Source organism: Sinocyclocheilus rhinocerous, unplaced genomic scaffold (assembly GCF_001515625.1).
Source record: "Sinocyclocheilus rhinocerous isolate Xijiao unplaced genomic scaffold, SAMN03320098_v1.1 scaffold2561, whole genome shotgun sequence".
Taxonomy (NCBI): Eukaryota; Metazoa; Chordata; class Actinopteri; order Cypriniformes; family Cyprinidae; genus Sinocyclocheilus; species Sinocyclocheilus rhinocerous.
The window spans coordinates 180,954-205,715 of NW_015660886.1; the positions used below are offsets into that span (position 1 = coordinate 180,954).

The 24,762-nt window shown below is 36.7% G+C and overlaps 1 protein-coding gene and 1 pseudogene across 4 annotated transcripts in view; both read left to right on the forward strand.

Moving 5' to 3' along the window:
* Nucleotides 1-24,762, forward strand: part of LOC107725790 (gastrula zinc finger protein XlCGF52.1-like) — a 187,823-nt gene that overhangs the window by 160,667 nt on the left and 2,394 nt on the right. The window contains exons 1-6 of one of the 4 annotated variants that reach the window (XM_016535192.1): nt 4,861-4,935; nt 7,574-7,880; nt 11,822-11,978; nt 12,325-12,394; nt 13,869-14,023; nt 14,291-14,632. In XM_016535192.1, the coding sequence (XP_016390678.1) occupies nt 7,622-7,880; nt 11,822-11,978; nt 12,325-12,394; nt 13,869-14,023; nt 14,291-14,453 (804 nt within the window). In that variant the 5' untranslated portion in view covers nt 4,861-4,935; nt 7,574-7,621 and the 3' untranslated portion in view covers nt 14,454-14,632. Of the gene's footprint in view, nt 1-4,860; nt 4,936-7,573; nt 7,881-11,821; nt 11,979-12,324; nt 12,395-13,868; nt 14,024-14,290; nt 14,633-24,762 lie in introns of those variants that run through there. The other 3 variants (XM_016535191.1, XM_016535189.1, XM_016535190.1) reach the window with 3 other exon arrangements.
* Nucleotides 362-2,659, forward strand: LOC107725798 (stonustoxin subunit beta-like; annotated as a pseudogene).

A 24,762-nucleotide genomic window follows, 5' to 3' on the forward strand; every position in this document is an offset into this window, starting at 1 on the left:
GAGATGGGTATTTTGTCATAATTTTATGTGTATGTGTCTGTTCAGAGGATTCAGTTCGGTGTTCGCGCTTCTGTGCGCGTAGAGAACAGCGCGCGAGTAACGAATCGAGTTCCCTTTCGCCTTTTCTCTCTGGAATTGTTTAACATTCGCTTGCTTGTGTAAATATGAACAAATGATAAACTTATACTCTGTTATGGTTCAATTTTGCAATTAATTTATTTGTTCGTTTAACCACTACCTGGTAACACCAATGAGAAATTCATTTTAAACTCAAAGTATGGCCCTAAACCTTAAGACATTACCATATTGGAATAATTCACTTCTAAAATAGGTACAAATGTGTGAAAGTCAAACTAATGTCATGTGGGGCTGTGTTTGTAGATTGTCCGGCTGTATGGTGACAGAGGAAGGCTGTGGTTATGTGTCTTCAGCTCTGAGTTCAAACCCCTCAAACCTGAGAGAGCTGGATCTGAGCTACAATCACCCGGGAGATTCAGGAGTCAAGCTGCTCTCTGAAAAACTGGAGGATCCAAACTGCTCACTGGACAAACTCAAGTATGTTATTTCAACTCCTTAGAGCCTGTTTGTATACAGTCGGTAGTCAACCAGAATGCCTATTACCTCCGTGCTTAAATACAAATTAGTCACATGTGAAACCCGTTTACGAAATCACTACCAGGTGGCACGAAGGGACGGTTGACACCATTTGCTCAATAAAGTGGAAAATTTACGTTTTTAATTGTGAATGAAGATAAAAAAATAATTAAACATTGTAACATTAAATCTCGACTAATTATTCATCATATTTTGGTTACATTGTTTATTTTTATTTTAAATGTTGCAGTACAACATTTTGAAACCACATTACTTAATTGCAACTAAAATACAATATTATGAAAAGTTGTTTTTGTTTTGTTTCTGAATAAAGATGCATGTTCATTTTCTGACTTTCTAAATATTGTTCAGTACCATATTAAAGTCAAAATTTCATAAACAAGTTACACCTTTTTGTAAAATAAATAAATAAATAATAGAAGAAACAATCCAATGTTCTGCAGAAACACATTCGGTCTGAACACATCATCTTACTCTCTGTATTTTTTCCTGTACACTCTTTATTAAGGTATAGTTAAAATTTCTGTATAATTTCTTAAGTAAATTTTATGATGTATGAAAATGTATATTTTTGTGCTATTTATCTGTTGCCGTCTGTCAGCCTGTGAAATTGATTCTCCTGCCATATTGAACATTTACCTGGATTTAGTGCAGGTGTTGATTTCATGTTCTGGTTTGAGACTCAAACACGCGTCTCACCGCTGGAGTTTCTTCAAGCTCTAGTGAAGTGCAGGAAGAGATTTTACTGCTTCAGAATCTCTGTGCTTTAGACCAGTTCAGTGTCTGAGAAACCAACCTCTGTGTGTGCTTTATAGTGTGGATCATGGAGGAGAGATCAGGATTACAAGAGGACCACGGAAATGTACGTCTACACACACACACGCGTCTGATTTACTATCTTTGTGGGGACTCTCCATAGGCGTAATGGTTTTTCTACTGTACAAACCGTATATTCTATCACCCTACACAAACCCTACACCTAAACCTACCCCTCACAGAAAATGTACAAAAATAAAAATCATTCTGTATGTTTTATAAGCTTGTTTCCCCGTGGGGAAAACAAAAACACCTAAATTGAGTCCTCATGAGTTTGTATGTTTTCAGGGTTAATTCCCCACCGGGATAGAAAAACAGGTACACAAACACTGTCTCTTTCTCTCTCTCTGTCACACACCCACACATTTACTTAGCTATCTAAATGGAGACTCTCCATAGGCGTAATTGTTTTTATACTGTACAAACTGTATTTTCTATCACCTTACATCTAAACCTACCCCTTACAGAAAACTTTGTACAGTTTTACAATTAAAAAAATACTTTGTTTTACAAATGTTTTACAAAAAAAAAAAAAAAGTTTTACAAATGAGGACGTCCCCAAAATATGGTTAAGTAGGTACACGCACACACAGCTTTAGTGATTGTTGTTGTGTTATAAATGTCTGTTTTTGTCTTCAGGGGTCTGTTTTCTCTCACTGGATCCAAAAACAGCAAACACTCAACTCATTCTGTCTGAGGAGAACAGAAAGGCGACATGTGTGGAAAACATACAGACGTATCCTGATCATCCAGAGAGATTTGATCATTGGTATCAGGTGTTGTGTAGAGAGAGTGTGTGTGGACGCTGTTACTGGGAGCTGGAGTGGAGTGGAGATGGTGTGGACATATCAGTGTCATATAAGAGCATCAGCAGGAAGGGATGGGGGGTGATGAGTGTGTGTTTGGATATAATGAACAGTCCTGGAGAATCAGCTGCTCTCCCTGCAGTTACTCATTCATACACAATGACATATGGACTCGTCTCACTGTAAAGTCCATCAGCAGTAGAATAGGAGTGTTTGTGGATCACAGTGCAGGAACTCTGTCCTTCTACAGCGTCTCTGACACAATGAGCCTCATCCACACAGTCCAGACCACATTCACTCAGACGCTCTATCCTGGGTTTAGGGTTTTTACTGGATCATCAGTGAAACTGTGTTGATGAATCAGAATAGATTAATAAGGGTAGAGGACTAACAGCTGAATATTTTGCCAGTTAAAGAAAATCAACATGCAAGAATTTAATCAATTAACTGTTTTCCTTTCGACTGCACAAAAAAAGTTAATTAAAATCAAATTTGTTCATATAAAAGTACATCACTGAAATCAATAAGATCAAGAAAAGCAAGAATATGATCATTCAGAACGATAATGTCGTGGCCTGTCATACCCTTCCACGAAGGAATGGCGGAGCGAAGCCTGCAATAGTTCAAAATAAGAGAAAGTCAGTATAATCCAAGAGGATTGTATATGTTTAAAAAAGTAAGAGCAAGAACTAATGCAAAAAGTAGGTGTTTATCTGCCAAAGGGGTAAATCTATGGAATAAATGTGATAAGGAATTAAAATTATGTAATTCACTTGGCAAATTTAAGAAAATGTATAAAAATAAGGTATAAAATGTATAAAAAGAAATAATTATATGACTCAGTACCAATAATTGTGAATGTATTGTTACAATATTGAAGTAATAGCTGGAAAGTGTATTTTTGTTATGTTTGTTTTGAACGGTGCGGTCTGTCTCATATTTTCTTGATGACCGCGAAAAGAACTCAAAATACTCTGTAATTTTTGATTGTACATATAAGAATAAGGTATCGTTTGAAACTGCAAAGGGTCTACTTTTATTTATGTATAGTCATAATAAGAACAAACCAATGTGCTTTTGTAAAATAAAGAAAATATACAGGGTGCGCTCTCCACCGTCTCGCTCTCTGTCACCTCTCTTCACAGACACGTAAATAAAACAACATGAATCTCAGCGAATACTTGCCTCAAAGACACGAGAAATATATGTATAGAAAGCTTGAAATGCCTACTTTTAAATTAAGTCTACTGAAGTCTGCCTACTTTTTAAATTAAATGAAGTCACGTCCAAAACAAATACGGTGAGAAAACTTTAAAAGTACTACAATACAAAATATAAAGGTATGCAGATACATACGTTGACAGGCAGGTAGGAAAGCCAATTAAAACGCTCGGACCGAGCGTTTTGATTGGACGAACATTTCTTGTTGACAGGCAGGTAGGAAAGCCAATTAGGACCGAGCGTTTTGATTGGATGAACATTTCTTGGTCCTACGCCTTCCACAGAATGTATAAATACAGACAAATACATTTAGACCACTTAACTTAATGATTGCTATCGGGATGTGAAGAGACTTTCAACCAGCATAACAAAAAATGTTTCTGAAGACAATCACCTATTGCACCTTTAATATGTTTTTAGATACTGAAAAAAACACAAATGTCAGGGCATGTCAAAACTTCTCCAGGGCCCCAAAACCCCCTCAGACCCCAGAGGGTTAACTGTGTATAAAGGGTAGGCATAATAAGGCTTCGGCCTACACCTTTTTCAGTAATTATGTTTATTTAATTATTTTGTGAAAAGTTGTCTGTGAGGATCGAAATTAAATTATTGATTAATTATTGATTGATTGATTGATCAAAGACAGACCATATGTTCATTATAGAAGAAAGGTTTGTTTCTTTCCTCTATGTTGTAAAAAAAGTTAGGTGTTACAATGTATCTGTAATTCCATAGAGGGCTATTATGGGGAGTAAAATTATGTTTGTAAATCATTTCCCAATAAATGAAAACTTGTTTGTGAATCTGAGAGCTTAGATGATGTTTAGTCACATTTCAATACAAATTCCATGCCCTTTAAAAAAAAAGATTAACTAATTAATTAAGGGAAATGTAAACCAGATTTCATTACCATTTATAAGAATTTTTGACCGTTTTAATTTAAGTTTTCCACTTAGAGTTAAAATCAATTGTTTTAAACCCATCATCAATGTAATCCTTTACAGTCACTGTCCTTTAATAAAATACACTTTAACAAAACGAAGTTTAAACTTGATTTCATTTATTTCCCTTATATTCTGTGGAGAAATTTGGATGGAATAAGATACATCATAAGTTTTAGATCTTTAGTCAATTAAATAGTAGGCTAGACCTCTCTTCAACCACAAGCTTAATATTTAACTTAATTTGTTTTTTATTCTTTAAATTAAACTGAAAACTCTTCATGAGTTTGAATCCAGTCCTTTATGAAGATCAAGATACCTGACTTTGTTCGTGATTGAGAATAGGCTCAATTCTAAAAAAAATTCTCAATTCTATGTCGATAGCTTTCTGAATCTGTGGTTTATTATCTTATAGTTCAAAATGTTTTCTGTATGCGAATTTCTGTTTTGTGAGAACAGGACTTTTATTTTGGTGGGGCGACGTGACGTCATAAGTCTGCGTCGCGCTCCTGCGTCTGAGATTCTGCTGAAGAAAGGTTTGTGTTTTTAATCTTTTAAAGCGTTTAAATCAATACGAACCGTTCAGACAGTTTTGCAGAGGACTTTGAAATGAATTAAATATGTTTTAATGTAATGTTATAATCTGTCTAATAACAGTAATGAACGTAGTTTTTTTATAGTAAAGCACATCCACACACGAGTAACAGAAAAGATGCGTCTGATTTAGTTCCCTATATAGTGCAGCAGTGCATCATCTAGACAGAAGAAAGTTTGATTTTTAACTAGAATATTTAGTTTTGACCCGGAAGTTTGAGCATTGTGCAAGTTGGTGTTTTGAGCTAGACAGAAGAAAGTTTGATTTTTAACTAGAATATTTTGTTTTGACCCGGAAGTTTGAGCATTGTGCAAGTTGGTGTTTTGAGTTTGTGTTTATAGTTGTGAGAAAATGATGATTTGTTTCATGAATTGTGTGTTATCAATCAAGAAAAAGCCAGACTGAAAAGTCTGAAAGAGAAAAATGTGCTGGCTTGTCTTGAAGCCACCTTGTTTAAAAACCATAAATATTTTAGTTGGTTTGGTCAGAATAGGTCTTGCGGGTGTTTGCTAGGCTCTTGCTGTGAAGTTGCTGGGGTGCAGTAACAGATATTTTTTGCAAAACTGGGGTTATTCCAGAAAGCAGGTTATGTGACATACCTGGGTTATGTTTTAGGGTAAGCAAGTGGAAAAACTCAACATTCGGCTCCAAAAACGAAGGTAACTTTCAGAATATGTAAGTAACCAGCCATACTCTGAACATAACCTGCTCCGGAGTAGCTTCTGTTTGAAGGCTAGTTTACTTCAGAGCTAGTCTCAGCCTCAGAAAAGTGCAAACACTTCAGGAGTTTAGAAGTCGTCCTCTGATTGGTTAGATTGGTTAGACGTGCGTGTCGCGTTCTTTAAAGGGGTCATATGATGCGATTTCAATTGTTCCTTTCTCTTTGGGCCTGGAAACAAAGATGCTGCGACGCCAAGAAAGCCGTGACGACGAGCGCTTATCAGGATCAAATAAACGCTGGATTTCCAAAAGTAGGTGAAATATGTCAAGTTCACGGTATAGACTCTTTAAAATACACACCGGCCTGTTATTGTGGCGACATTTCCACACCCCTAAACATGACGCGGCACAAAACGAAACGTGATTGGTTGCTTTACGTGTCAGTCATATGGCCTCTTGGGCGGGCCTTGGCCATTAAAATAAATTTAAGTCGTATCGATATAAAGCACTATCATAACAAGATTTATTTATTCTAATATGTTTATTTTATTTATTTTATTGTCATCTTACACATGGATCTGCATTCAAACATTTTTTTTCTTTTTGCAACAATGTTTTCTATAATATATTTCTATGATAAAAATACATTATCATGTGTCTTATTAAGCAGCATCAAACAAACAATATAATTCTTATTGTCAGTGATTAGCCTAAATATTAAAGAAAAATGATTGCACAACCACCAGTTAGGTGGCGATATGCACTAGGTAAGCAAATGGCCATTGAACAAAAGTAGTAGTAGTAGCATGGCGTGCTTTTTCTTAGCGTCTGTTTCCATAGTGACTCGTCGATTCATCGTGATTCATAGTCTTGTGTGTTAACCATGAACTTACACTGAGTTGAATAAACTTACTTTTTGGAACCAGGGGCCTGTTTCATAAAACAAGTTTACCAAATAAGCCAGGCTTATTTGGTAAACTTGTTTTATGAAACAAGCCCCAGCATACGAGTAAGCAAGGTTTGGGTTAATCAACCGAGAGTTCAGGGTTTAGCAGATGGTAAGTTAACCCTGCTTTCTGGAATACACCCCTGATCCAGTCTCAGTGTTTTGATGCACTTCTTTCTTTTTTTTGTTGCTCGTAAACTTGCATTAAAACGTTATTTAAACCCACCAAGTAGCCATTTAATATTAATAAAATTGCTCATGTTCTTTAGTGATACAAGCTCAGACACATTTAGCATCTGTTGATGTGTTTGACTTGGTGCCATGGATATTGAAATGTTATTTATTTTTAATTTTAAAACAATATTAGGGCTGCACGATAAATCGCATGCGATATTTAACGCGCATCTTATCAGTAAAGCCGGTTCTGTAATCAGCGGTAAATCTCCATCACGTGCGTGCTTTCACATTGAGCAGCATTAACTACACAGAGCCGTTGTTCACTGACGAGCTGCGCAAAAAATCGCGCGAATTTGAACGTGGTTTTGCGCAGCTCGTCAGTGAACAACGGCTCTGTGTAGTCCTAAACAATATAGATGATTATTTTGTGGTAATGCAATATTTGTGAACACAACGGTGCATGTCAGGCCATAAATTCCCAAAACTACTCTTGCTTTGGTGTTACCACCCTATCAATAATTTCCAGTTTTTTTTTTCCCTTCACTCGCAAACTTCCCTCCGTCTCGTTTACTCTGATGTGCGTCATTGGTTGCGTTGCATGAGTGCCCACTTCTGGCAGAACTCTTGCAATGGGCTGAACTGGAACGTCCTAAGCCAAGTTTTGAGTGTTTTTGTCTAATCAGGTCATTAACTCTGACTCTAACTCCCTTACTAGTGCGCTGACTACTGAACTAGAGATCTGATTGAGACGCTCCCAGAGATCTGTCTGTTAATTATTCTCATCTCAAACACACAGGGAAACTCCTGCTGAAGCGACTGAGATCCTCGAGACACTGTTATAAAGATGGCGTTTATTAAAGTCGAGAGCGAAGACATGAAGATTGAAGAAGCATTTAGTGTCAAACATGAAGATACTGAGGAACAGACAGAGATGGTGTTTATTAAAGAGGAGAGGGAAGAGGTGACGATTGAAGAACATTTTAGTGTGAAATGTGAAGATACTGAGGAACAGACAGAGATGGCGTTTATGAAAGAGGAGAGGGAAGAGGTGACGATTGAAGAAGATTTTCAAGTTAAACGTGAAGATACTGAGGAACTAACAGGTTGGTTTCATTCTCAAAGTCTTTCTTCACTCATGTATGCATGTGCTCTGGTGTATTGTAAACAAAGCCGTCAATATTGTCTTATCAGTTTGAGCCCGAATCAGACCAAAAAAACTAAATTACTGAAGAGGAACCTATGCAAGCACAACTTTTGCAGGACGTTTCAGTTTTTTTTCTTTGTAGTTGTCTAATACTTTTTAGATGCGATGTTATTTGTAAATATGTCAGCTTTTACGGTTTTATCGTTATTAAAGCTTTAGTGTTCGTAATGGGCTCGTAATTCTGGTGACTAACCATGGCTTTACTACAGTGGCCAAATCAAATACAGAACCATATTTAGTGTGCCTGTAGCTTAACGATCATTTGGGTAAACACTAGGGCTGCTCGATTATGGCAAAAATCATAATCACCATCATTTTGGCAGTATTGTAATAAAGATTATTTAACACGAGTGTGGGCAATATGACCAAAACTTTTTTTATGAGTGATTTATTTATAGACAGTGATATATCAAATATATATGTTATGTAAATAAGGATGCTATGACATCTTCATTTTAGAGACCAGCACAATTTCACAATTCTCAATACCACAGAATACTAGGGTAACTAATACTAGTAAAACAAAAACAAAGGACAAATACAATAGAATAAAACGATACAAATGAAACAAACTGTGCTTGAGGTGTTTAAGGCTAATGCAGGTCTAAAGTATTCAGTTAACAGCCTACTACAGAAATGAATAATCAAATGTAAAACAAAACAGCATAGTCTTCACTGTAAGAATTAATAGTTTCTTATTGAAGCTACAAAAGAGCAGTGAGTTTGTCTTTTGTTTGATTATTATTAAGCGCACAGTCGGCAGCAGAAATATAGACTGCTGTCACTTTAAGACCCGCACAAATCCATGTATTTTCATTCTCAACTATTTGTTAATTTGTTTCAAAACGACGAGGGTTTATGTGAATAATCACTAAGCGCTGCATTTTGACACATTTTTGCGTGTATTTGACTGTTTAGGCGTTCATCGGGTAAAAGATGATTTGATCAATCCGATACCAAGTAAACACAAGGCCAGTATTGCCGATACCGATACTTTTTCCTTTTAAAATCATACATTTAAATGACCAATTGCACATTGAAAATTATCAAAAACTAATGTTAATATGCCTAAAATATTACATTTACCTTAAAGCTATGTGGATATTCTTTGCTTTTCTGAAAGAACTTTGCAAGCAGAGGAGCCCAAAATATGAAAGCAATGTGCAAAATTTCATGTTAAGCATTTTCCTCCCTTTAGGGCTGAACGATTAATTGCGTTTGCGATAATATTGCGATATGAAAAAATGCGTTTTTTTCAACCCCAGAGGCTGCGATTACACTCGGTCATGTGACACGCGAGAGTAAAGAGGTGTGCTCGACTTGAAGATCGATCGGTGTATGACATCAAAGTACGGCGAGAGAAAGCATAAGGAGACGTCCGCTCTCTTATAGATCTCGCAGTACTTTGATGACACACCGATCGGTCTGAGCAGCGCTGCTTTAAGTCGAACACATCTAAGCAGTCTTCAGAGGAAGCATCAAGTTGGTACAGTGTTGCCAAGTCCGTGGTTTGCCTCCAAAAACGTGATATTTAGCCCCTGGAGTGCGAATCTTACCAGGGGAACCCCTCCAAAAAAACATGTATTTTACCCCTCGGAATGCGGTTTTTAATGGTGACCCCCCTCGAAATGCGATTTGGCTAGTTTTGGGCTAGTTTTGAGTAGCAATTGAGCGGGTTTTGTTGTGAAAACCTGGCAACCCTGGCACGCTACACACGGAGTAACAGTGTTATGGTGCATTTCATTACTGAAGACTTCAACCTTAAGATAATACATATAATAAGGTAATGTATATATATATTCTTATTTATTTAAAGTCTGTCCAAAGTTAACAGACAGTGTTTAAAAAGTGCAATCCACATGTTTACATAGGCTTGTATGTTTAGTACAGGGACTTTGAATTACCTAAGTACTGAGTGTGGTAAAGCAACAGATTTATTTTTATATTTCTGCAATCTACTTTAGTTTGTGTGATTTGTTACTGACTTTCATATTAATGTTTACACCAGGCTTATTTGTCAGTGCTTTATGTTGTCATAATAATTATTAGCCTACATGCTTACAAGGCTGGAAGTTCAACAAATCAGTCAGTATACTGTGATTGTAGTTGTTAAATAAATGTCATTCATATCAATTCACGTTTCATCGTAACATGCTTGGCCTACAGAAAAGAACATTTATGTTTAATCTATCTAATATTGTGTTGGTCATACTATACAATGATTTATTGCTTCAGTGCTTTATGTTGTCATAATAATTATTAGCCTACATGCTTACAAGGCTGGAAGTTCAACAAATCAGTCAGTATACTGTGATTGTAGTTGTTAAATAAATGTCATTCATATCAATTCACGTTTCATCGTAACATGCTTGGCCTACAGAAAAGAACATTTATGTTTAATCTATCTAATATTGTGTTGATCATACTATACAATGATTTATTGCTAGTCTTTGTTGAATAATACAGAACATAAAGAGCTTTAAAGGGGTCCTATTATGATTTTTCACTTTTTCAACTTTAGTTAGTCTGTAATGTTGCTGTTTGAGCATAAAAAAGATCTGCAAAGCTCAAAGTTCAATTCAAAAGGAGATTTTTATTTTATTTAACAGAAATCACTTTTCAAAAACTACAATGATCGACTCGTTTGGACTACAACGCATATTTTCCGGGATTTGTGATATCACAAATATCGACGAATGGGATGAGACCTGGTTGAGCTGCACTAGAGAAGGCAACGAGTGTTATCACTATGTCGGAGACACGCTAGCTTTCCCAAGACAGATGAACTTAAGAGTGGTTACAATCATCCAGGTTTAAATTGCGCTCAAATTGATTTGATTTTGATGCAATATATACACTGAAGTTCGCAGGCGGCTATGGTAAGGGAAGTGACATTTCCCGACCAGGCGCCGAGTGGAGCCAATCACAACACACACTGGCCCAGCTAACTAATCACAACACATTTCGGCCCAGCTAACCAATCACAACACATTTCGTGAGAGAGGTGTTGTAATAATGTAAAATATGTGAAAAATAATGTGTTTTTCGAACAAACTAGTATGAGAGCCTGTTCTAGTACACCCCCAAAACAAAATCAAGACTTTGTAAAAGAGCATAATAGGACCCCTTTAAAAAATAATTGCATATTAAATCGCAATATTGGTAAAAAAAATCGCAATTAGATTATTTTCCAAAATCGTTCAGCCCTAATAGAAAAGAGTTATAAAGAAAACTTAACGTGGCTTAATGCATTAATAAAGTAATATTAAAAGGCCACCTTACTGATGATGCAAACTATATGCAAGCAAGCAGCTCAGGATGTGAACGCAAAGTGTTTTTTTTTTAATGTGTTTGTATCCACCTTATTTTTCCCGTAAGAGCAGGCACGGCCATTTGTGAATTTAATGTGTCTGGCTTCCAGTCTCACCCGCTTCCAGTAATTATTAGCTGTACAAAGCAGCTTGTTTTGCTGCTTGATATTGCAAACCGGTGTTTCTTACTATAGTAAGTTAATGTGTTGTCCAGCACAGAGAGCTATATTGGGATTTTAACAGTGGTGGATGAAGTACCTGAAAGTCACACTTAAAGGGGTCATGAACTGGCTTTTTTAAAAATTATTTTTTACTATTGTGTGATGTCCACTTATGACGTTCTCATGATTTTTACATTCAAAAACATCAAAATCAATAAGTAATAGGCTATTTTCCACCCTGGTTTTGAGGCCGGCTTGAGAAAAGCTCTGTTTTTATGGGCGGCCCATGAAGACTTGGAAGTAAACGCCCACTGCTATGATTGGATAACAGTTTTGCTTAGCAAACTAACTTTCGACTCCCCCATCAGTACACGAGGGGATTTGTTTTGAAAACGTCCAATGTGGAGAACTGGCAACCAGAGTGTTTCAACCATATATGTTCGAGCCAGAGTCTGATCCCGAAAATCAAGACGATGAACCGACTACACCTCAAATACCAAGGATGCTCCAGCCTGTGACAGCATGGTTAGTCCTTATCGTCAATTATGTTTATTTCAAATTTTTTTGTAAGGTTGTTCTAACTTTTTGTTTTAATGTAACCAAAGAAGTTACTCAAAATTCAAATATTTACCAACTATGTGAAACAATGATGTGTACTACATAAGGTTTATACGTCTTGAATGTGACAAGTTAGGTTTATGAACACGTACTTAGCACAGTTATATTATAAAAAAGCATTGTTTGTCGAGAGTTGGACCTTTATTGTTCGATCAACGTTTTCTGTAAATTGAAAAACATTAACGTTGTCAGTTACAGACTGCTGTCTTGTAAATAAAATGAAAATAAATCACTTGCTATCAATAATCTGTAGGTGTACCTGTGAAAACTGTGCTGTTATGCCAATGGAAAAAGAAAATAAATGCTGTTTGGAGATTCCTGAGGTAAATACAAGGCACAGAATGTTTTTTTTTTTAAACGTATATTTGTATGTGTGTGTGTGTGTTTGTATACAGTATCTCACAGACGTGAGTACACCCCTCACATTTTTGTAAATATTTTATTATATCTTTTCATGTGACAACACTGAAGAAATTACACTTTGCTACAATGTAAAGTAGTGAGTGTACAGCTTGCATAACAGTGTAAATTTGCTGTCCCCTCAAAATAACTCAACACACAGCCATTAATGTCTAAACCGCTGGCGAATTAAAACAATTCTTTAAAGAAGAGTGGGACAACATTCCTCCACAGCGATGTGAAAGACTCATTACCAGATATTGCAAACGCTTGATTGCAGTTGTTGCTGCAAAGGGAGGCACAACCAGTTATCAGATTTTGGGGGCAATTACTTTTTCATGTAGTGCCAGGCAGGTTTAGACAGCTTTTTTCCCTTAATAAATGAAATCATTATTTCAAAACTGCATTTTGTATTTACTCGAGTTATCTGTGTATAATATTAAAATTTGTTTGATGATGTTTTATCTTTTAAGTGTGACAAATATGCAAAAAATTATAATATATTAGTGCTGTCATACGATTAATTGCATCCAAAATGAATGTTTGTTTACACAATATGTTTGTGAACTGTGTATATTTATGTCTATTGTATAATATTATGTATTATGTATTATGTAATACACAATATTTACATGTATATATTTATATTCATATAATTTATATTATATATATATAAACATAACATATTTTTCTTATATATACATGCATGTGTATTTATACATTATAAATATACACAGTACATAAACATATTATGTAAACAAACTTATTTTGGATGCTATTTATTTATATATATATATATATATAATGTATGCATGTATGTATACGTGTGTGTGTGTGTATATTTATATTTCAATCATGACCACTCTCGGAAGATATTAGCATGGTGATGGATATGACAATGTTAATGTATTTGGTCTTGGTTGGATAGATCTGCTATGCTGCTGTTGAATTGCTGCTGCTGTTGGTTATTGCTGTAGTTGTAGATTATTGCTGCTGCTGCAAGCAAGTACAGGAACTTGCTACTGCCAATGCATGCGGCGATACGGTGCTGTGAGTATTTAAGACATGCTGCGGCTGCACAAATAGCATATAAAATAACCCGTAGCAGATCTATACGGGTGGAGCTGGGGAAGGTGGAGGGTTTCAGAGGAACTCTGAGGCGTGCTGCAAATGCTCAAGTGAATGCTAACCAGCCATTAAATGTTAAGTAGCAAGCTCATTTGCTGTGAATGCAACATGAACCAGTCAGCTTGTGCCAAGTCGTTTAACGCTGTGAATATCATCAGTTACGTCAATACCGTCAGCCTGCGCCATCTAGAGTAACATGACTGAACTATACATGTATGTATGTATGTATGTATGTATAATAAATAGAAGTATATTGTTCTTGTTTTTTAGATTGTTAGAAGGATTAACCAGGTACCGGATACACTTACCTGCATAACCCATCACCCAGGCTTTGAACCGGTTTGCCTAAATGTGTATTCACTACAGAATGCACTTAATGTTTACAAAGCTGATTATGGCCGCTTGAAACTCAGAGGAATAGAACAGTAAGATTTATATTGTCACAGAAGTCTATGTAATTTTGTGTTCAATACAATAGCAATTTTGTAAAGCAGTCAGGTTATTACAATTACATTAAAGTAACACACAATAGTATGTTTCAATGAAAACACTGTATTTTAAGACAAAAACAGCTGTAGTGTTTTGTATGTTTTTATTACAAATCAACAAAATAAATATTAGAACATTTGTCATCAATTCACAGTAATAGCAGATAACAAAGCAAATGACTTTGTCATTGTCTTTCTCATTAGGCGTTACAGGCACTTGGCGCACAGGAGTTTTGTGAGCTGGTGCTGGGGCTATCTGAGCAGGACGATCAGGGTGGTTATCCCATCTTGCGTTGTCCTGCGTATATGCCGAGAGTTTCCTGATGCTGCAGGCAGCTGTGCTGGATTCAGACCTCCCCTTGACTGAACCACGATACATGCCTTGTGATGGCTTCTTCCATGGAGGGTCTGTCATACTGGGCTGAGAGTGATTCAGGGACCATCAGATTAATGACAGCCTGTAAAAATATAATTGCACAAGTAACATTACAATTAATTATATTTACGGTTTAGATTTTGTAGTTACTTAATTGTGAACATCAATAAATTTGTTTAACTTACAATATGTTACCTGTGACTTTAATGGCCATGTGGAGTATTCTACCTTTTTGGCTTTGGGAAACAAAAGCCAATACTTTGGCATTCCAGTTGTTGTTTTATCCTGAGGACGATTGGCGTTCTTGTTGAAATGCATACCTGCCAAATACAGTTTGGAGTATTACATCAGCAAAGGTAATAAAGACACCTTCATAGAGGTTAAAGTCATTAAATTGCTTTCAAACACACCTGCACAACATTCCAAGGTAAGGATAAACCCCGTTTTTTGGTGCAAAGCGTAAAATCACAGTGAAAAGCTTCCTAAGATGAAGCTTGAAAGTGAGGGCTGAGTTTCTCTGTCTTTCAGCGTTCTCTCGTTTGTAAGAAGCTTTTCGACAGTGTACAGTGCTTTGCTTCTTGTAACCACATTAGAAACTATTACAATTAAATAAGAAATTTACTTTAAAACTTACTATTTTCAAATGAAATTAAAAAAAGTAATTAAATTACATTCCAACAAAGTATGTCATCTCTTAAAAAGGCCATAACATGAGAATAAATAAGCTAAAATTCACTCACTGAAGTTGTGATGACTCTGTTACAGTGGTGACCGACTCAGCTGGCTCATATGTTGTGTCCTGATGACACAAAAGAAAGGAAAAGGAAACACTTTCCTCCCCCTCCAGTTCTAGATGAGCTCTTTTTGTTGGCTTTGAGTCATTTAAAGGTGATGAAGTCAGAGGTGTTGAAGCCAAAGTTTTGAAAGTTTCACCAGATGTAGTGGTTCAAACACCTACACTTTTACACGACACATCTGTCTGTGTTCTTACAAAAAAAGACAACCTTTCATGACAAAAAAATTGTTTACACATATGTCCTAAAAACATTTCCTTAAAGATTTAAAAATATGCATATATGTCATAATTGAGATTAAAGGCACAGCCAATGAGCCAGTAACATACACACCAAAAATTACAATGTCACATTGTACATTATAAAGACTGGCCTCTAGCAACAAAGACAACATGTGACCAACTACAATCCTTCACAGGCACATTTGAGTGAACAAAGAAGAAAATAAGTTGATAAGATGCTACTACACTCACATGAGTACACACACACCACACATTTCGCAATCTTCATATATACAAAATACAAACCTTTGCTTCTGAATTTAGGTCCCATGGTTCCAGAGGCCAGCTGTGTGCCCTGTGATGTAAATTTCTGTGTCTGTTTGACAAGCTATGCCCTTTATAGTTGGAGCCTTCCGAGACTTTGGTTAGACATGTACACATAATCAGGACATATCAAGTGATCTCTAACAAACCAATGGTGACACATAGTACAAATATTTTTACTCACATAAGTTTGCTGCGCCGTTCCTGTCAGATCCAATATTGACGGTGTCGACCTGTCTTATTACAAAGGAATCCACAGTGAAATGAAGCCAACAAACGCTCAACGTTTTACTCACGTGAGCTGGAACTTCATTAAAAATAAAGTTCAACCATGCATTCCCAATATTTGAATCTGAAGGAAGGTTATGCAGCAACTGTGTCCTTGCACAACCAGGCACTGCACAATATTTTGTGATCTTCAACGGCATGTTTATTGCTTGGTTGTTCGATCCGATTTAGCGCCACTTGTTATTTCCCTACTATGTAATGCGTGAATCAGTGGGCGGGGCTACAGAATTAGGCATTGATATTCTTCTGTGGAGGCGGTCTATAGACATATCTATAGATAGGCACATTCCAAGATTTGATGTTCGCTGGGACTCGTGTCAATAAAAGCTTTCATTTTAGTAACAAGGACGTTTTCAGTTCTTAAACTTTAAGGATATTCTTTTAATACGATGACCTCTTATATATCAAAAGTAGGGATGCACCGATACCACTTTTTCCAGTACTCGCCCGATACCGATACTTTTATTTTTGGTACTTGCCGATACAGAGTACCGATACCGATACTTTTATTGCATTTGTACATTTTTTAAATATTGGGTACAGAAACCAAAAGAGTATGTATAATGTTAGTTGGTTAACTTCATTTATCAAATAGATACAGTCAAACCAAAATATATTCAGACACCTTCAACATTTCTCACATTATCATCGTTATAAATCTCCTAACTGTGATATTTTCAGAAATAGAAGTCGCGTTTTTTAATCTGGAACTTTCTGCGGTTTATTTTCCAAAACCACTCAAATACTCCAGAAACACTAAAACGCGCAAAGCGTGCAGGTATTTGTACTGATGCAGAATGAGAGGACAGCAGTACAGTCTAGCGCATTTCACACAGGCTGCTAGATTCACTTTCGCCAGAAAGTCGTGTATGCCTAAGGTTGAAAATAAATGATGATTATAGTGAATGCCCCTATGAATGGTTTTATTTGTACGATTTCGTTTTAATTCAAATGATGCGTGTGCTCAGTGAGTGAACATCAAAGATCACACAACAGAATTGCGCGCGCTCTCTCTCTCTCTCTCCCTCTCTGTCTCTCTCCCTACCGTTAAGTAACTTGTGCATTGTTTTACTTACTTGTTTTTGACATATCTGACCGAACTACAAACTTTCCAGTGATGTCTGTGAGAAAGGTGGTATATTCACTCGACAAGCTCGCGCATCTGCGCCGCCGCGCGCTCAATCCACTCAGCGTGCTTTGTTTTATCAGCTCGCGCACATCAGCTATACAGGCGTTAATACTGAATGTTTAACATTATATTCATTGCATACATATACTTCGTAGTAGACACCCTTAACTCCTTTCTGCTGTCTGTTGTTCTGTTGTCGGTGTTTCTTTGTCTGAATATGGCGTTTATCACATGCTGTGTGGTATCGGCGTTTGGTATCGGGGCATTTTAACGAGTACGAGTACCAGTACATGAGCTCAGTATCGGGCCCGATACCGATATGCATCCCTAATCAAAAGCTCAAGTAACAGTTGATTTCTCAATTCATGACCCCTTTAAGTAAAAGTACAGATATCTTACCAGAAAATGACTCTGGTAGAAGTTGAAGTCACTGTTTAAAATATTACTTGAGTAAAAGTTTAAAAGTATGTGATAATTAATGTATTTAAGTATGAAAAGTATATATTTTTTAATTATACGTACTAAATGCAAAATGGAAAAGAAGCAAATAAATATATTTTTTTAAATGTACATCATTTGAGAAGCAAGATTGTGTTACGTTTGAACTCTTTCTTTTATTTTATATTATTTATATTATATTTTATTTTGTATCTTTGGGTAAGCATAAGAGGCACTTCATCTGGTACTTAGTCTCCAACATATGAAAACATTTCTGGAATCTGCATCTAAAGTGGCAATTAGATGTATTCACACAGTTTAATGTATTTCAGAGGGGACATGGATGCATTTAACCTGCAGTTACATATAATGCTTTGTTTTAAACATAAAGATGAATACCGATATTTGAAATGATTTAAAAAATGAAAAAAAGTTTAAATGTGAAATTAAAACTGCCAGGTGGCAGCAAGTCACTAAGTGAGTCATTGAGATTCAACCGATTCATTCAAACGGCTGATTCATTCAGGAACGAAGCATTTGACTGTGTTAATGAGTGAGTCACTGAATCATTCGTTCAACCGATTCCTTCAAAATGCTGCTTGATTCAATAAGTAAACACCGTCTGTTGCTCAGAGATGCAAAACAGAGCTGTGATTTTTGTTTTGAACTATTTTTGTTTACAAAATTGAGGAAAAACAGGCAATATTGTGTCTAAAATGTAAGTCACTTAATGCTAACTTTATTAAACGTGTATAAAATCAATATTAAATTTGTTATGCTAATATCTGGAGAAAAACGTCATACTCCTCGTGTGATGTAAATGAACTATATTAAATGATACAAATATAAAAGACATACAGAGGCATATTTGTCGCCTACAATATAATATGCTTCGGGGAAATGCATCGGAGTAAAAGTGTACATTTTAATTAGGAAATGTGGAGTAAATGTGAAAGTTGACAGAAATAAAACAAAACTCAAAGTACAGATTTTCCCCAAAAATACTTAAGTACTGTAACAAAGTATTAATACAATAACAATTGTATTATTACAATTAATACAATAACAATTGTATTATTAATACAGACAATAAAGCTTGACTTGACTTGACTACTTTGTTACATTACACCACTGGATTATAATTTTAAATTATATTATTATTTTTAGTTAAAAATAAATTTTAACCATTGTTCCCAAAGTCTAGCCTCTGTAGGAAGGCCGAACAAAGAGGCCCTGCAATCGGGGAGAAAAAAAACAGCATTTCGACAGCATATCAACAATACTCCACTACAACAACTATTCCTCTGTTGCGTGCTCCCGGGGGCGGGGATTATGTAAATTTTAGGGTTAGTGATGTCACAAACCCAGGAAGTAGCTTGTTGAAGTCCCTACCAGCCGCTTGTTGTAGGCCTTAATAAAGCGAATTCTGTAAAATAAAACGTATCCCTTTGCATTGAACTTTGAGTGTCGTAACTTTACAGATTGTTTATGCTCAAACAGCAACATTACACACTAACTAAAGTTAAAAAAAAGTGAAATCATAATCAAGGACCCCTTTAAAAATGAAAGTGAGAAGATTGAAGAAGAATTCAAACATGAAGATACTGAGGAGCAGGTTGGTTTCATTCTCAAAGTCTTTCTTCGGTCATTCTGCACCATGAATCTCTTTATTTACTACACAAAACACGTGACAAAATGAATGACGTCCTCCAGGAACGAAGTTGCCCATCCCTGCTTCAAGACCTGAAATGGGAATGTCCTGACATGCAAAATGTGCAGTGTTGCAGGGGCTAATATGTAGTATGATGGGATTTTATTAGGGGTTCAAGCACTTAGTGCTGAAACCCTATTATAATTGTAAGGATTTTTAAATTATTATTCTTCCCTATAACTGATCGTGCAGCCCAAACCGTAAGGCCTAGAGAGTTGAAACTTGGTCAGATCGTAGTAGTCTTGACCACTACTCAGATCCAAAGACTCGCCCAAATCGCTACAGCGCAAAAAACTAAATTTTCTGACATTTTTGGCCCTAGCTCGTACACCGTTTGTCGTAGATTCAAAAACTTTACATTGTTGCAATCCTTGGGTCAACACGAACAAACTGATGTACTCCGGTTTTTCCGCAAAATTTAGTTATGTCTGAAACCTACTTTTGCGAACTAGTCCTAGGTTTTTCGCCCGATCAGAACCAAACCACTGCAGAAATATTCTCTGGACAGTGGATATCAATAATTATTTTTTAAAAAGTTGAAATTTTGATTTTCACGCACAACAGTATGCAAAGAAACGTTCTATGCTAACGTTAGCCAATAGCTAATTGTAGCTATAACTCTTGAACGAAATGAGATGTCTTCACCAAACTCGGTACACGTGTATGATCTCAATCTTTGGTCTAATAAAAAAAATTGCACAGCTCTGCCACTTGATGGCACTATACGGTGGAAAAAACTTAAAAACGACTATAACGTCGCAACTGTTTGTCAGAAAAATTGGTATACCGTGTCTTTGTCCGAAGCGACACAAGTGTCTATGAGGACATTCGCGTATCTTAAAAAACATGGCCACCTTTGGCCAAAAAATTTTAAGCACCTATTTGACAAGGTTAACAGAGGTCGATCGGAATGAAACTCGGTGGGCATGTTCGACTCATGGCCCTAAAGGTCTGTAAGAATTTTGAAAGAAATCAGCCACTAGTTGGCGCTAACGAGTTTTATGGCTCTGTAATCACATGGTGTTTCACACAGCCACACAATATGCATATCATTTGATAGAGCTCCTCATAATGAGCAACTTTGCCTCAAAAACCATTGCTGTTAATCGAATCATTTTATTAAATATTCACAAATATGTGAAAAACCTACTTTTGCGAACTAGTCCTAGGTTTTTCGCTCAATCTCGATCAAACCACTGCAGTAATATTCTCTGGACTCTCCAGATCAATAATTATCAAAAAAATGTTGAATTTTGTCCTTTGGTTAGCAATAATGCCAAATAATAATAGCCAAATATACCGAAAATGCCTATAAAAACTAAACGAAAACTCGAAACTTTATGAAAGTTGGTGAAAACATGTGTCAGATGACTCTTAACAAGTATGCAAAGTTTCATGGAGATCGGACCATAAGTGGTCAAATATACCGAAAATGCCTATAAAAACTAAACGAAAACTTGAAACTTTATGAAAGTTGGTGAAAACGTGTCAGATGACTCTTAACAAGTATGCAAAGTTTCATGGAGGTCGGACTATAAGTGGCGCTATAACAGCTAAAAAGGCCTCAAAAACACAATATTTCGATAGAAAATGATCTCAAATTGTAGAACATGCTCATATATTCACACAAACACTAGATCTTCATATTATATGATAGATCTCCTCATTCTGAGCAACTTTGCCTCTGGGACTAATGCTGTCAATCAAATCCTTCATTAAATATTCTCAATTATGTTGAAAACCTACTTTTGCGAACTAGTCCTAGGTTTTTCGCTCAATCTCGATCAAACCACTACATAACAATTATCTGGACTCTCGATCAATGTTCAGAATTCAAAATGTTGAATTTTGTCCTTTGGTTAGCTATAACGGGGTCATTATAAAAAGGGGCGTGGCCACATATACCCAAAAGCCTATAAAACCTAAACAAAAACTTAAAACTTTACGAACCTTGGTGAAAACATGTAACAGATGACTCTTAACAAGCATGCAAAGTTTCATGGAGATCGGACCATAGGTGGCACTATAACATTTAAAAAGGCCTCAAAAACAATATTTCTACAGTAAATGACCTCACATTGCAAAAAAATCACACAAACACTAGATCATATGATAGACCTCGTCATTCTGAACAACTTTGCCTCTGGGACCAATGCTGTCAATCAAACTGTTCATTAAATAAAAAATAAAAACAGTACATGTCCATGCTGTATTCCCTGGGAGTGCAAATACAACCACTAGATGGCAGCAAAGGATCACTCATTGGCTCATTATATCACTTATATAGATATTTTCTCAGGATTAACTTAAGTACTCACATTCAGATAGTTGAAAAATCATTGTTATTGCATTAAAAAAATCACATTTTGTCAAAGTTTACCACTTCATTTACACAGACATATCAGTTTTGACAATTATGCCACATTATGATTAAATTTAAACCTGAAAAATATTATTAAAAGGACACTTCCAGAGAGCATTTTGTAACATGTACAGTCATGGCCAAAAGTTTTGGCAGTGACATACATTTTGTGTTTTGCAAAGTTTGCTGCTTCATTATTTGTAGATTATTTTTCCATGTGTTTCTATGGAATACTGAAAAACAATGATAAGCATATAATAAGTTTTAAAGGCTTTTATTGGCAAAAAAATATGATGAGTCAATATTAATAGTGTTGACCCTTGTTCTTGATAACCTCCGCAATTCGCTCTGGCATGCTGGATATTAGCTTCTGGGCCAAATCCTGACTGATGTCGATCCATTCTTGCCTTATTAGTTCTCGGAGTTGATCACAATTTGTGGGCTTTTGCTTGTCCACTCGCCTTTTAAGGGTACAGACCACAGGTTCTCTATGGGATTGAGATCCGTGGAGTTGCCTGGCCACGGATCCTAAATTTCAATGCAATGATCTTCGAGCCACTTCTTTAGCTCTGCACTGCTGGTTCTGTAGCTGACTCCTCAGGAGCAGACGGCCCTGTTCTGTAGCTGACTCCTTAGGAGAAGACGGTCCTGTTCTGTAGCTGACTCCTCAGGAGGAGACGGTCCTGTTCTGTCAAGTCAAGTCAAGTCACCTTTATTTATATAGCGCTTTACTTTTGGCCATTTGGAACACACCGTGAGTCTGGCCACACCGCCATTATGCCCAGATCGGTGGAGTGTTGCAGTGATGTTTGTCGGTTTCTCCCATCTGCATATATGATCATGGAGCTCAACTAGAGTGACCATAAGCTTCTTGGTCACCAGTCTAACCAAGGCCCTTCTCCATCAATTGACCGTTCGCAAAGACCCGCCCTCCTTAGTTACTGTTGCCATCCCCAACAAACATTGCATGAGAACATGATTTGTAGTGTGAGAGCGGCAGTGAAAATACATTGCAGAGCAAAGAGGAATCTAACAACACACCGACAGAGAAGACAAAGCAGGTTACTCCTGGTATGAAACAAGGTCTCGGGAGTCTCGGCTTTTAAATTGTGTCATTTTTAAAGAAATTCAAACAATAAATACCGTTTTGTGGCTCTTTAATGTGTCGTGACAGATCACTGTATTGCCTCAGTTCAAACACGTGAACCGACCGTCTTTTCATATTTACTTAAAGCACGAAATGAACATGAATAAACATCAGAAAGTATTTTATTTCAACCGCGGAACACACCATTTTAAGTTTAAGTCCACCGAAGTTAATCTACTCTCCTGTCCGAGAGTAGACAGCTGAGGCTACTGGGCATGTGCATTTACATATTTTCAGAGCCAACAATATAACGTGAAACCTATGAAAATGGTTTAAAAAAGCACATGGCGCCATAGTTCCATCACTTTAAAGTGTCGCAGTGACCGTCTTTTTGCAGTAAAGGACCTGTCATAGTTTAATGAGTGGGAAGACGACATGAAGCGACGAGAGGTTAGCTGCATTGAAAACAGATGAGCGCACATGTGAATATACAGCTCCCGACCGCGGCAAAGTTCACGGAATTTTGTCCACAGAATGATAAGAGCACACATTTTAACATAGTATTTTATTACTTCACACTCAGTATTTTAACTTAAGCGCTGCAAGCCATGCATACAGCACCGGACATGACAGTTATTCTGGTATGCAAAACAAGTATTTAAAGGAATTCCTTTAGCTTATTGCCGTTACTGTGGCAGCCAACAACAGCACAGCTTAACCCTCCACATGTTTATATTTAATTATATTGAAAAGTCAGTCTATCTTTTTTTACCCCATTTTAACATGGATTTCTATGGAGATCGGCCGTAGCTGTAAGATGGTGGATAGCAGCGGCGGCACATAATATCCGCTTTCTGATTGGTCAGATCGCCTGTCAATCAAGCCCTTGCGAACGGTCAATTGCTCAGTTTGGCCAGGAGGCCAGCTCTAGGAACAGTCCTAGTTGTTCCAGATGTCTTCCATTATGGATAGAGGCTACATGTTTCTGTGAACCTTCAATGCAGCAGACTTTTTTCTGAACTCTTCACCAGATCTGCGCCTTGACACAGTCCTGTCTCTGAGCTCTACAGGCAGTTCTTTTGAGCTCAGGGCTTGGTTTTTGCTCTGGTATGCATTTTCAGCTGTTAGACCTTTTATTAAGATGTGTGTGCCTTTCCAAATCATACCCATTCAATTGAATTTGCCACAGGTTGTCTTCACTTGAAGTGTTGTAACATCTACAAGCAATTTGAATGCTCCTGAGCTAAATTTCAACTGTCAGTGCTAGCTTCACGCATGCTCGTAACTCCAGCTCAATATTGAACATGTCCGAAAGAAACAGTTCTCCATTTAGTGTTTTGGTGATTCGAAAACTGCTGCAACTGGTTCTTGAATTGAGATCCGCTGTAGCACTATGTGCAAGTCAGCTGAGCCGAGAACTGCTGCAACTTGAATATACAGTCGACAAAACTAAAAAGCTGAAGCATTTCTCCAGTGTGTTTAATACGTTTCTATTGATTAATAATTAACTGATTAACTAAATATTTACTTTGCACCCATAAAACCTTTTTACATCATTTACAAACATTTACTTCAAAATTTACACTGAACAAAATTATAAACGCAACACTTTTGTTTTTGCCCCCATTTTTCATGAGCTGAACTCAAAGATCTAAGACTGTTTCTATGTACACAAAAGGCCTATTTGTCTCAAATATTGTTCATTCATCTGTCTAAATCTGTGTTAGTGAGCACTTCTCCTTTGCCAAGATAATCCATCCACCTCACAGGTGAGGCATATCAAGATGCTGATTAGACAGAATGATTATTGCACAGGTGTGCCTTAGGCTGCCCACAATAAAAGGCCACTCTAAAATGTGCAGTTTTACTGTATTGGAGGGGTCCGGGGGGGGGTCCGAAAACCAGTCAGTATCAGGTGTGACCACCATTTGCCTCACGCAGTGCAA